Source organism: Pseudorasbora parva, chromosome 2, assembly GCF_024679245.1.
Source record: "Pseudorasbora parva isolate DD20220531a chromosome 2, ASM2467924v1, whole genome shotgun sequence".
Taxonomy (NCBI): Eukaryota; Metazoa; Chordata; class Actinopteri; order Cypriniformes; family Gobionidae; genus Pseudorasbora; species Pseudorasbora parva.
The window spans coordinates 52,817,253-52,831,911 of record NC_090173.1 but is presented as its reverse complement, the minus strand read 5'-3'; the positions used below and the strand labels follow the sequence as shown (position 1 = coordinate 52,831,911).

Sequence of the window (14,659 nt, the reverse complement as noted above, 5' to 3'; positions counted from 1 at the left end):
GCATCTGCAACTCCGGTCCAGGAATTTTTTAATTTTAATGTTGCACTAAAATCCAAAAGTGAAGAATTTATGCTATTTATTACTTGATTGTTCAAGCTACCACACAGAAGTGCTCTGTTTGTTAGAGTTGTTGGGTTAAAATAAGGTGAATAAAATAAAAAATAAGGAACATCCTGGTTCGTTTTTTCGCTCTTCTTTATTCTTTTTTTATGTATTATAGAAGTATCGGATCGGGACTCGGTATCGGCAGATACTCAAAATCAAATGATACGGACTCAGACTCAAAGGCAAAAAAACCTGATCGGGACATCCCTAGTTATAAGTTATCATTCAGACACAGTAAAATAGATCTCAACATTCACAAAGGTTGGTTAAGGAGAAGCATTACAGCATACACATCTGATTTCAATTAATAATTGGTAATTCAGCAATTAAATGATTTAGTGTTTTTTTCCAGCAACAAAACCTGAGCCAAATATTACATTTCTATAACTGTGATAAGTTGTTGAATTAAACAAAATACTAAAAACTAGAGCTGTCAATCGATTAAAAACTTTAACTAGATTAATCACAAATTTTTTCTGTGATTAATCGCAATTAAAAAAAAAGTTTTTGTACGTTTTTAATAAATTTTTTAATATAATAATTTCACAGTTAATCAAATTAATGTAGAAACAACATAAAGAATATTTTAAATACTTGTTTAAATGGCATCTTTTTATGAATGAAGGCCAGTATTACTGATATTAATACAGCTACTGATTTTTTTTTATTTTTACATTCATTATTAGGCTTCAAAAATATAACAGTTTTTAATTTAAGTAAACTTAAAACAATGCTAACATAAACCCATAATAAATGTCATGTTTACTCCTGCCCTTCCTGTCTTAACAGTTAGGAAATATACAGAAATGTAATAAAGTTATCAAAGTTATATGCAGTCTGCACTGCATAAACTATAAATGAAATAGTTAATCCTTATTAAAGCTACAAACGTTATTTAGTCAAGAGCAGCGAGTCATTTTCTCTGTTCCCTTTGTTCTTTAACTTTACTGACAGGAAGCTTTATTGGCTGCTGTCCCTTTAAGAGCAGACAGACACGCGGATCTCACTGTTTATATACTGTCTATGGATCACGCCTCATTCTCTCACAACTCTTTTTGTTCATTTTAGACTATATAAATCGTTTAAGATTGCTCTTATGGGGACAGTCGTTGAAGATATGCCTTGAAGCAAGTCTAAAATAAAACGTAAGCCATGCAGCCACTTTCTGTTGAGCGCGCAGTGTTCTGATGCCGAACGACCGCTGAATATGACGTCAGCATCACACATACGTTGAGACGGAGACGAAAGATCTTTGATTATGTGCCCAGATATGCTAAAGGCCATATTTAAACAAACTAACGCGAACGCAGATAGAATTTCAATCAGAATAGGACACCTGATAGTCTGAAAAAATAATACCTAATTTGGAAAAAAATAATACCACTGAGACCACATTTAACACTTTTAATGGCCTTAAATTTGACCATTTTGATTTATCACTTTTTAATTCTTTTTAAAACCCTGTGGACACCCTGTTGGAGAGTTTTACCTGCTGATTGTCGTAACCGATCGCGATGCACAGTTTGAATGCTGAACGGAGATGATGATTGACAGCTGCAGCGGAGGGAAGACGAGTTTCCGTCAACTTTAATTTAACGATGGAAATAATAATATCCTTGTCCCACACATTCAGCTATGGAACGGCTTTAGATGACTTTGTACCAGCAAATCATAATATAAGAGTGATCGCTGAAGTATCCTGTGACGATATATATGTCTGATTATCACGACAGGCTGAATCTGAGCAATTGTCTGCCTGTCTGAGTTTTGTCGACAGACGGAGGCGGCGGCCTCGTAAATCTCTATGCAGGAAAAACCCTGTAAACCAACTAAACCTAACCTGCAGTGATCTCGCCAGAACTTTGCCAGGGAAGGCGCAGCGCCGAACTCTGGTCTCAGGGAGAAATGTGTTGCAGTGGCAGATACCAGACATTAAAAGATGCGCAGCCAGAAGAAACACGGTTCACCTGCGCTCATTGTTCTGATTTACTTAGCTCATATTGGAATTATTTGACTACTGAACTTAAAGGAGAGTCAAACTGGGTCATTTTTAAACACAAACTCAAAGACACTTTAATCAGAAGTCAAATATGTGACCACTGATTGTCAGCTTTGTTGATATTGTTTTATATTGTATTATTATGTTTAATTATACTGTGTATTGTTTAATTTTGTAAAGGCTCACTAGGGACGGACATTGAGAATTAGCTTCGGCTAAAATGTTGTAGTATGTAACGTGTTTATGTGACATACTTGTCCCTATTCAAATAAACAAATAAAAATATTTACTGTTTGGTGGAGACAATCCAGAATTACTGTTGGTGAAACTATAATCAGAGTTTATTAACCAGAGTTTGTTAACACCCCCCCCCCCCCCCCATCCATTCATCAAATGGATGAATTACCGATATACGTTTATTTTTAAATATACGGCATGTTTTCATTTTTTTTTTTTCATTTTTAATCGATTTCTTTCTATGCATCACAACTTTCACTTGCTACTTGTACTTGTTAAAGAGTTTTAACTTTGTGCGTTCAGTGTTCTTGTGTCTCTCACCCTACATGATACTCACACAGGGTCAAAGGTCACTGCTCCAGCACTGAATTGTGGGTGCTCATGCGTGGGGTTGTTACTCCTTATGAACAAACAGTCGGACACTGGAGAAGCTGCTCTCTTTCTTTTCCTGTTGTTGATACTGAGAGAAAAAAAACAGAAATATTTCAGAATATTTGTCGGCTTCAATAAATTTAAATTATTTGCTAAAATGATTGTCTATATTTTGAGACGACGGTTTTCTTAATGATTTTTTTTTTCAATAACAGAAGGACATGTAAAAGTATTTGGGATAAAAGTCGCACTTGCTGTTTGGACTAAAGACACAATAATTACCATGATAATAAACAGACGCTGACTTTGAAGATTAGATTCAGATGTTTAATATTAGTTATTGCATTGGGTGTCCACCTTAGAAACCATCATATTTAAAATATGACATTAATCATATAATAAAAGAGATATAAATATTAAATCTCCTTCAAATATATATATTTATATATATTTTCTGTTTTTCATTTTCACAAGAAACATTTTAATGACAGTATATTTATTAAACAAATGCATTTCCTTTATCAAAATAAACAGAAAATAGTGCAAACATTGCTGAATTGATTATTTTAAACAAGTATTTACATATTGACGTATTATCTAAAGCATATTTATTTATAGCTAATGTATTATCTTAACTTGAGCTTCTCTGACTTTTTTTTTTTTTTTTTACTTTTTTCATTGCTTGCTTTCACTTCAGGGGTCCGCTCTTTGTACCTCCTTTAATACACCTGAGATGATTTGACAGATCCCAGATCTTTTAATCCTGATAACTGATCTCTGGCTAATTTGGTTCTTCAAACGAATTTGTGGATTTGATTAAAATATCTGGATTAAGTTATCTGAGATTACTGCTCGTTCTTGTGTTCCCTGAAGAGGGCAGATGATCGATACTCGAAACCACGATCAGCAATACAGCGATTGGCTGGCGGCAAGACAACGTAATGACATCATATAATGCGTATTGATTATTGATTATTGATTCATGAATCATGAATCAATATGCTGATTCATAACGGTTCGAAACTGTTTTAAAATCGGCCCATCAATACCGTATTTAAGTTGTTATTTTTTTGTGCACACAAACTATTCTCGTCGCTTCATGAAATGATTGTAGAGCCGCTGTAGTGAGATGGGCTTTGTAACGACGTCTTTAGTGCCTTTATGGGTCTTGAGAGAGGAAATGACATTGGTGTCAATGAAGGCCTTTCTGAGCCATCGGATTTCAACACTAATATCTTCATCTGTGTCTAAAGATGAACGGAGGTCTGATGGGTGTCCAACGACATGAGGATAAGTAATTAATGACAGAATTTAAATTTTGGGGTGAACTAACCCTTTAAGGGTCAAGATAAAATTATCTGCATCTCATGCGCTGCATCAAGCCATCCCATAATATCTGCCATCACTCAAATGAATGCAGGGCTCAGAATAACTCCAGGAAAATTATAAAGTAATTATTACATCATAAATAAATCTCTCCATCAATAAGCTGTGTCTATAGTACTATACACAACATTATAATATTATTATATTATTACTATTGTATAACAATTTAAAAATGATTTCTGCCCCTGGTTCAATAAGGAACTCTTGTAATGAAGTAGCAGTGGTTGGGAGAGATTTTAAGCATCACCTGCACTTAAAAGATGCGATCTAATCCTGTTTACATGAAATAAACTCCGGCGCAGGTTTGATCTTCCAGACCTGTAGCTATGACGCTGCATTGGGCGTTGGAGTTAACGCTTGACGGAGAGAGTGGCTGAAGCTGTGTGCTGATGCGACCATCATAGTGACAACAGCCAATCACACGTCTGCTCTAGGGTATTTTCATAGGGCGATCTGATTGGATGACGCTTGTGTTGGCGCTTGAAAAGTTAAGAAGTCTTCAACGTTTGCTGCTTGCAACCATAGACAGTAAAAGAAATGGACACAGCGACCCATAAACTTCGACGGACAAAAGTGAAGTCAATTAGAAGCAGTCACTTCCTGATGGCTGAGCGTACGGCGCAGGCCCAGACTGAGCTTGAGGACGTAGATGTGACATAAGCAACCTCTCTGACAGCTGTCAGTCTTCTAGTAGTTGTGCAAAGTTAAATCTGAATCTTGCAGAGACGGAGAGTGTGAGCAGGAGCAACTTTTGGTAAGTATTCTGATTACTTATTTTGTTATTTTGCATAGTATTTATTTATTTTAAAAATGAACGCCAGGATCATTTGCCTGCAATCTTCTCCTCCTATACGGGTCTATACGGTAATTTCTCTACTGTGCGACAGAGAGTCTCGGGGTTATGACAAAATCATTAGCCTATTTTTACAAAAACAGCTCCTACAAATAAAAGGTAATGGAGCATTTTATACATTGTTGTGTTTCTTTAGAAATAAACAATGGACAAATGGAGTCTTTAAACGCCTCCGATATAAAGTTAGTCACTGTCAAAGTGACGCCAAAATGAATGGGAGTCAATGGGATGCTAACAGCAGGTGATGGCTTGGTTAGCAATGGCTGCCCCAATAAAAGCAGAAGGAGGATTATCCCCTTGCTTGCAACGCGAGTGAAGCGGCATGACAGAACCCACAAATTCAGTTCAGCAACGCATTACGTCACACATTAAAAATAAATAGGCTTGTTTCAGATGCAGTTTGCCTCGGCTGAAATGAAGGGAGGAGTGAAAAAAGTACAAGCAAGATGGACAATTCTCTCTTCTCATAGTGGATTAGACACCTGCGAGATCAGTCGCGGATATCGCGGGATTTACAGTTTTAAAATATATATTTTTTTTAAAAGAATCATTCAACATGGTTGTTTAAACCAGTGATTTGGTTGATCCAAAATGAGCTGGTCATCCAAAAATATTTTTAATGATATTCGGGTGCGGTCGGTTGGGTCGTTTGAAATAAAGATGCCAATTAAACCTTTATTTATATAGTACTAGACACAATTTACTGTGTCAGTAATTGAGGAACCTCTGCGTTCCAGCATAAGTGCAGCCAGTGACGCACATTCAGCTCCGCAGGTCGTGTCCGAGGCGAAAAAGAAAGCAGCTCAACCCAGGGATAGATGATTCAATATTATTTCTACACAGCACGAGGGAAGCTAAAAATAAGTTGGCTAATCTTCTGTTTTAGTCCACCACTTTTAGCCCTTTCAACCCCTTTTTCACAAAATGCCCGATTGGTGATTTCCCAACATGCTGAACTGAGCAACGCCATTATACCTTTTTAATAGGCTACCTTTAAACGCATATAGCTCAGTAATATCAGTTTTATGTATTTTCTGAGGGATTTTTGTTGGGAAAATCGGGGAGAGACGCACTAGACTGGATAAACACATGCATCATCTTAAGTGCTTAAAGGGGTGATGAATTGAGGAATCAACTTTCCCTTGAGCTTTTAATATATAAAATGTCATGGTAATATAAGAATATCCTGTAAGTTTCAGAGCTGAAAACTTCCTTGTTAGTCAAAGAAAAGCTTTTATAGACACCAGGCCCAGAAAACGATCGTGTGCTTCTACTGACGTCAGTGCGCGACGAAACACCGCCTCTACAGCACATCTAATCCAGTAGCCCAGCCCACCGACTCATGGAGGGCTCGTGCTAGCAGATCAACAACAATAAACATGCAGAGGAAGATTAAGATATTGCGCTATTCCTGGTTGTGGAAGAGCACAGTCGCTGCATAAGCTTCCTTGGGATCCTAATATTAGGAATGAGTGGTTGAACTTTATTTTTAATCAAGTTCCAGCTCACGTGGGGTAGACATGTTCACTTCCGTTCACTGCGGGATCGTTTGTAAACTAATCTCCGGTCGATGCTGGATTTGGATCCGACAGGAATGGTTCAACACACTTACGTGAGTAAAATGTGTTTTTATATGTAATAGTATTGCATTGTTATAGATCGTTTTGCTTATGTGTACGTGTCTAACAGAGCATAACTTTAGCACGCTGGACACGGATGGGCTATCGCTCGCAAAGCCCGGCAGGCCGATCAATCTCATTATATTCCATTCTTGATATGTGCTATTCTCTCTCTCGAGTTGACATCAAAATTAAAAGCCTTCATGTTTTTAAATGAAGTTTCAATGTCAACTGCACCTAAACAAACTCCCAGAGCATATTGATTGTTTGGGACTAATTTAAAAGACAACTGGGTTGGGTTTATCACTTTGACTTTTTTAGTTTTAGGGACAGTTTTAGGGAGACCAAGCACAGGTTTAATATTAATAGAAAATACAAATAAATGCAGTGCAGTACATCAAGGGCAGCAACATTTAAGTTTGGACATGCAACTCATTATGTATCTCATTATGTAACTTTCCCGTTCAAAAATAAGGGTGCCAGTAAGAGGCAAATGAGACTAACTAGTTATCTGGACTACAATACTATCATCTATAAATATATTCAATTTGGATACATATTTTATATAGCCTTCTTATTCTTTAATTTTAACAACTCTTTGTGCAAACATACACACACGTGTGTGTGTGTGTGTGTGTGTGTGTGTGTGTGTGTGTGTGTGTGTGTGTGTGTGTGTGTGTGTTATTGCCAGGGTTGTAGTTTTTTAGGGTGAACCAATATAATATCACATCTAGGGTAGTGATGGGAAGTTTGGTTCTTTTGAACAAACCGGTTCTTTCGGACAGTAAAAAAAACAGATCACCGGTCTCTTACAAAATGATGTCATTTCTATCCCTGAAAGATAAAAATACATTCGAAACACATTCATATTGTATTTGTAATCATAACTTATAGTAATAATTGTCATCATTATCTTGGACACGTTTTCTCATTTATGTTTTGCAAAAGCACTCAATACAGCCACTGTCGTGCAAACACTGATGTTTTACACAGATTAAATAAACTGACATTGACATAACATAAACTTACACAAATCCTCGGTCCACCTGTGCTCATATTATCAACATCAGCTGTCCGAGAGAAACAGCATCTGTCCCACTCCGAGAGAAACAGTTCGGTTCAAGACAACGCTATCACGCATGCTTAGTATCTCAGCTCATCAGTTCTCAGAATCGAACATGTCCGAAAGATCGAACATGTCCGATAGAAATGGTTCTCGATTCTGTACAGGTAATCCGAGAACCGCTGCAAGCTGAATATGTAGTCTGATATCGAAACTACTGTTTTGATTACATTTTAAAGGTGTCATGAACTGGCTTTTTTAAAAATTTTATACTGTTGTCTGAGGTCAACTAAGAACCGCGCACACACACACACACACACACACACACACACACACACACACACACACACACACACACACACACACACACACACACACACACACACACACACACACACAATGTCAACTCGAGAGACAGACAACAGATCAAGAACGTAATATAATGAGATTCATCAGCCGGCCGGGCTTTGAGAGCGATGGCCCATCCGAGTCCAGCGTAGGTAGACACGTACACATAAGCAAAACGATCTATAGCAATCAGTGATGCCAGTAACACGTTACTTAATAACGCGTTACTCTAATCTGACCACTTTTTTTAGTAACAAGTAATCTAATGCGTTACTATTTCCAAACTAGTAATCAGATTAAAATTACTTATCCAAGTCACTGTGCGTTACAATTTTTGTAATTCTCATTAATAAAAACATATTTTTGCTTTCTTCTTGCGTCTCAGGGAATGAAGTCACGTGTGCGACAAGTCACGTTTTTAGCACAAGGACAGTTCACATCACGTGTAATATATCACTCAGTGACACAAACGTAAACAACAATGGAGGGAGTAGAGAGGTGCACGTTTTCCAGCTGGAAATAGTCACTATTTTGAGTTTGTGTCAGCTAAGGATGGCAATGCTAAGGTTCATTGTACACTCTACTCTGTGCTGATAGCAACAAAGTGTTATCTAGCTACAAAAACACTACGTCAAATAGGTCACTACCACCCAAACAACAAAAGCTGGACTTCGGTGCAAAACCAGTAAGTTGGGGAGAGTTGAAGAATTTTGGTGGGGCAGTATGTTGTAGAGGAAATGCTGCCCTTAAACACAGCTGACTCACCCTCATTTCGTGCCATAATAAACAAGATCCCTATACTGTCAATGACAAGCTCCAGTGATGAAGGGTAATCTGAAGGCTGCGCTGAATGAGGTCGACTTTGTGTCAACTAATGCAGATATTTGGACCGCTAACAACAGAAGTTATATGGGAGTAACGCTCCACTGGATCAGTAGATCCACATTAGAGCGCAACAAGGCTGCATTAGCATGTAGGAGAATTCGTGGTAGACACACTTATGATGTTATTGGTGCAGAAATCGAAAACATTCACTCTTCATTTAGACTACTCAACAAAGTATTTGCAACAGTGACTGATAATGGATCCAACTTTGTCAAGGCGTTTAAAGTTTATCAGCCTGTCACAGAGTCCGATGATGAGATGGAGGAGGGAGAGCCCTGCCCCACATATGATAATGTCACTTTTTTATATCTGTCAGAAATCCTCTCAGCTGAGGATGAAAGTGATAGCCAGCTGTCTCTTCCCCCGCACCACAGGTGTGCTTCACACACCATCAACTTAATTTCCACAAATGATGTGGAGAAATATTTAACTTCCAATGCAGAGTGCATGGCTGTGTAGGAGCAGCACAGCAAAATGCACAGCTCTTTGGATCAAATCAAGATCTACCCTTGCGTCAGACTGGAGGAAGTCAGCAAAATAAAGCTCCTGGTACCAAGATCCACAAGGTGGGATTCCTTTTTTGATGCTGTAAAGAGAACTGCAGAAATCCCCATGAGTGAGCTGAATACTCTGTGCACCAAGTTGGAAGTTAAATGCTTCAAAGACCAAGAGTACCAGTTCCTACATGAGTACTGCACCGCCATGAAGCCTCTGACTGCAGCACTGCACATTTTACAAGGTGACTGTCCTTATGGGACTTTACTGCCCACACTTGAAGTGTTGATGCAGAAGACCCTGGCTGTGAAAGAGGCCCTCTCCAGGATGACAGGCCTTCCAGATGCCATAGTGCAGGTATGTTACATCTGTTCAGCTAGTTAAAATTTCTTGCATCACACTATTCATGATCATGGAACAGAATATTCATTATTACTGCAAAAGGAGATTTAAACAAATACAAATGTGAGTATGTAACCTTAAAACAAAATTAAATCCATAATATTGATCCCACATTAGGCATGGTTTGGCATGGTTAGATTATTATATAGTTAGTTTTGCCACTACAGTGTTAACAGTTAAATATGTCAAGTCTTGATTTTATATTTAAAAAAAAAATGTTTTATGTTAAGTGAATTCAAAAAAGACTGGCATTATTTTAAGAAAATCTTTTTTCAGAAAATAGTTCTGAAGTTCAACTAAAAATGTCAGGAGATACATTGTTTACATTACTGTTAAAAATGCACTTCCAATAAAGTGAGCGTTGGTAAAAACGTCATTTCTATGTTGAGGCAGCGGGGGTGTCGTCGGCAGCAACTGAATCTAACTAATAAAGTAACTTGTAATTAGGGTTGGAATCGTTTAGAAAATTTGTTTTCGGTTCCGATCATCGGTTCCAAGCGAGCAAGTTTTGGTTTCCATGGCCACCTGATTTCCGGTGTGTGTGCGCCCCGCTTGTTCTTTTAGCCATGGGGCACGGGGCTCTCTGAAGTATGGATTTATTTCACTTTTAAAAAGCCTGGGCCGGCTCAGTGCAACTAGTGTTGTCAAAAATATCGATACTGAAATATCTGAAAAGATACGATAGACTACTCAGTTTGACTGATCAACTTGAGTAACTTTAATGGTTTCATATGAAGCTATTTAATTTTTTACAAAAAAACATTATCCGATGTTATTTTAAATTTAACTAGCCTACTTTGCGTTTTTTATTCAGTTTCTTACCTGAATGTTAGACCTACCTGAAAAAAAGCAGTCCATTTCATTTGTATCTTTTATTCTATTGCATTTATTTGTGCTATTGTTTGTAATATGTTTATTTGTTCTTATTTTATTACTGTTTATTCGTCTTTTTAAATTAAATTTACCATTCGAAATCAAGCTTACTTGTGCTGTGTGTAAGTGATTGCAACACAATTACCCCCTTTTTCAAAAAAATACATTGAGTTAGCATATTTATGAGAATTTTAATAGTAATTGATCAATGTTTATATATGAGAAAAAGCTTAAAAGCTTTATCATATAAAGTGATCTCTTCAGAAGAAATTTTTGATGACGGACAAAAACATTTTTTATATAAAAAATCAGGGTATCTGCAGGTTTCACCAAGTAAAATTTAAGACTTTTTAAGACCATTATGAATAAAATTTAAGACCTATATCACGCAATAAAAAAACATGCATAGGAAATGCAGAATCACTCAATTACTTAAATAATTATTTAATTTACTTATAATTATTTAATTTATTTAAATTGAACAAAGTATTAGTAAAGTATTTTATTCATAGCTCAATCCCACCAGGATTAGCATAATATATATATATATATATATATATATATATATATATATATATATATATATATATATATATATATATATATATATATATATATATATATTTGACCAAAATTAGTTTTTATTGTGGTGGTCACTTCCATAGATTTGCAAACATTTTTATGTTTTTATATAATTAGGATGCAACATTAACCATATTATTATGTTAGATGCAAAATAGTCAAACATGGCAATAAAACTGACAAAATGCATGAATCTTGTTTGGTATTAAAAAAAAAAAAAGGCTGGTTCAGTTGTGTGCTATATCTATCTTTAATAACACGATCGCTTGGGGTGGGAAATATGACCAACATCTTAAAAGTAAACCACAGCAATAATTGTTAAGTAAAAAGTTTTCAAGTAATAACGTAATCAAGTAACGTTAATCGGTCAGTAATAAAATTTATTCTTATTAACAAATGCATTTAAGTGCAATCGGGTATATTATTGTACTTTTATTTGGTCATTAAGCAAGATGGTAAGAAAGATTCGCCTTCGCGTTCACGATCGCGGAACTCCAAGAACCGTCAGACTCAGCTGAAGAATAAAATCTGTTTTATGCGTCTGTGGGGTACGAGCTGAAAGAGGCTCGTGCCAATAACACGAAAGCTGATTGGCTGCAATATAAGTGGCATGCTTGTCTAATTTGTTGTTGTAATAGAGCGAACAATAGTTGGTCTAGCGAAAGAAAGAACTACAAACACCACGGAACAAACACACACACATACACACACACACATGCTCGCGTGCTGCGGGAGGCGAGAGCGTTTCAATGAGGTAACGTTACATGGACGTAGGAAAATTAAGACCTGTTTAACATTATTTAAGACCTAGAACGCAATGCTTCCGGGAATTTAAGACTTTTTAAGGCCTTATATTTTGATTCTGAAATGTAATACTTTTAAGACTTTTTAAGACTCCGCGGGGACCCTGAAAATATCTTATTGACAGTATATGCAGCGTTTTCCTCCCTGTGGAATCGAAAATAGCATTGAATATCTATGTGACATGTTTTGACTCAAAAAGAACCGGAATCGAAAGTAAGTAATCGGAATCGTTAAAATCAAAATGATGCCCAACCCTACTTGTAATCTAATTTGGTAATCTGTAAAGTAACTAAGTTACTTTTTAAAGAAGGAATCAGTAATCAGATTACTTTTTCAAAGTAACTGTGGCAACACTGATAGCAATTAGGGCTGCAAGTTTTCAAGTTTTTCATTAATCGTTAACCGAGGCCCTTAGCGGTTAATACTCGGTTAACCATAGTGTGCGTCAGGGTTATTATTTTTAGTTTATTAATTTGACGACCGCCATCTCCGTAGTGAACGCGCCTTTAGAGAGAAATGCATCTCATGGATTACCTAATCAGAGAGTAGCCTATTTCTTTTCGTTTTAAATTGTTAAAAGACATTTCAAGCTTTCTTAAGATATATTTCATGTCTGTGAGGCCTACGCTGAGTTTCGTTAAATTAGGATGAGATGCGCTCCAGTTCACGAGCAATGCAAGTGGCAGCGAGGGCGCCTAGTAATGTAGTAAATGAAGCCGAGAATGATTCACACAGCGTTTGACTCGCGCGGCGGAGCCTCTCCCGGCAAAGAGTTCAAGCATCTGTGGACTCATTCCTACAGCTCTGGCCATCCTGCTTTCAGTCCGCGATTAGCTTTTTTTGTTTTCTTCATTACAGTTAAAGTAACGTCTGCTTTTCACTAGTCCCTCACAAGTTTCTCACTTCAAACTTTCTTTCTTCTGATCCGTTATGCACAGCGCGCGCGGCTCTCGCTCTGCTTCTGCCCTAATGCGACTTATAGTCCAGTGTGACTTACGTTATTTTCCTCTTCATAACATATTTTTTGACTGATGCGACTTATACTCCGGAGCGACTTATAGCCTGAAAAATGCGGTAAGCACTGCATTGCAATACTTACATTTTGCCCCGTCACTCCCAATTTTAAAGTGCTCCCACGCTCTCCTTTTCTTTGCCCGCTTCATGTTAGAAACTAAGCTGGTCATGAGTCATGACTTCTTCTTGTGGATATTACAAATGTCTGGGAGCACTCTGGCGGTCTCTATTGGTGCAAAAATATATTACAACTAAATTCAAAGCACGTCATTGACGCCACTTAACCGAGCAAAATGTTTCACTCGGTTACGCAATTTTTAACGGTTAATCGGTTAACCATGGACACCCCTAATAGCAATGCAATATTATCACATATAAAAACACTTTTTACTCACATAAGTTTGTTTCACCATTCCTGTCGGATCCAAATTCAGCACTGACCGGAAAATTGTTTACAAACGAATAAACGACTCCGCAGTGAAATGAACATGTCTTCCCCATGTGAGCTGGAACTTCATTAAAAATAAAGTTCAACCACACATTCCTAATATTAGGATCCGAAGGAAGCTTATGCAGCGACTGTGTTCTTCCACAACCAGTAATAGCGCAATATCTTAATCTTCCTCGGCATGTTTATTGTTGTTGACCAGCTAGCACGAGGACTCTTTAAGTCCTTTATGGCACTTTTTTTTAACCTAAATGTCAGTTAAGGTGTCTTTTCCTTGCTTTACTTGAGAAAAAAGCCATGTGTTGACTTTGAAACAAGAGTATATTTTAAATTATATGCATCTGTGGTGATATTAATAGATTTTTGCGTCAGTACATGTTTATTTTAATGCGAACAATGTTCTATCACTTTACTGCAGCAGTGCAGCACAGCAAAAAATAGACTCGGTACGAAAACGATCATCGCACTGCTGCAGATGCAACGCTCCTGGAACGGACTGACAGACAGCATCCGCATGCAGTGTGAACTCTGTAATCTGTTAACATGGGTACGGAAAAAAATATGCACCGCATACACACTGCAGACGGAGTATGTGTGAAACAGGCGTAACAGAATCTGGGCCAGCCCTAAACAACATGATACTCACACAGGGTCAAAGTTCACAGCAGCTCCATCACTGAACCCAGGAGGCTGAAACATGGAGTTGTTACTCTTCATGGACACACAGCTGAATCCTGAAGATGGTCCATGACTGAACCCAGGAGGCAGAAACATGGAGTTGTTGCTCTTCATAGACACACAGCTGAATCCTGAAGATGGTCCATCACTGAACCCAGGAGGCAGAAACATGGAGTTGTTGCTCTTCATAGACACACAGCTGAATCCTGAAGATGGTCCATCACTGAACCCAGGAGGCAGAAACATGGAGTTGTTACTCTTCATAGACACACAGCTGAATCCTGAAGATGGTCCATCACTGAACCCAGGAGGCAGAAACATGGAGTTGTTACTCTTCATGGACACACAGCTTAATCCTGAAGATGGTCCATCACTGAACCCAGGAGGCAGAAACATGGAGTTGTTGCTCTTCATAGACACACAGCTGAATCCTGAAGATGGTCCATCACTGAACCCAGGAGGCAGAAACATGGAGTTGTTACTCTTCATGGACACA

General features: G+C 37.6%; 1 protein-coding gene across 3 annotated transcripts in view; it reads right to left on the bottom strand.

Moving 5' to 3' along the window:
- LOC137046653 (NACHT, LRR and PYD domains-containing protein 3-like) overlaps positions 1-14,354 on the bottom strand; it is a 126,924-nt gene extending 112,570 nt beyond the window's left edge. For all 3 annotated transcript variants that reach the window (XM_067423987.1, XM_067423969.1, XM_067423979.1), the window contains exons 1-2: positions 14,132-14,354; positions 2,679-2,801 (exon numbers count right to left, since the gene is read on the bottom strand). In XM_067423987.1, coding sequence (XP_067280088.1) covers positions 2,679-2,801; positions 14,132-14,352 — 344 coding nt within the window. In that variant the 5' untranslated portion in view covers positions 14,353-14,354. The remainder of the gene's footprint in view (positions 1-2,678; positions 2,802-14,131) is intronic.
- Between the last annotated feature and the right edge of the window lie 305 nt (positions 14,355-14,659).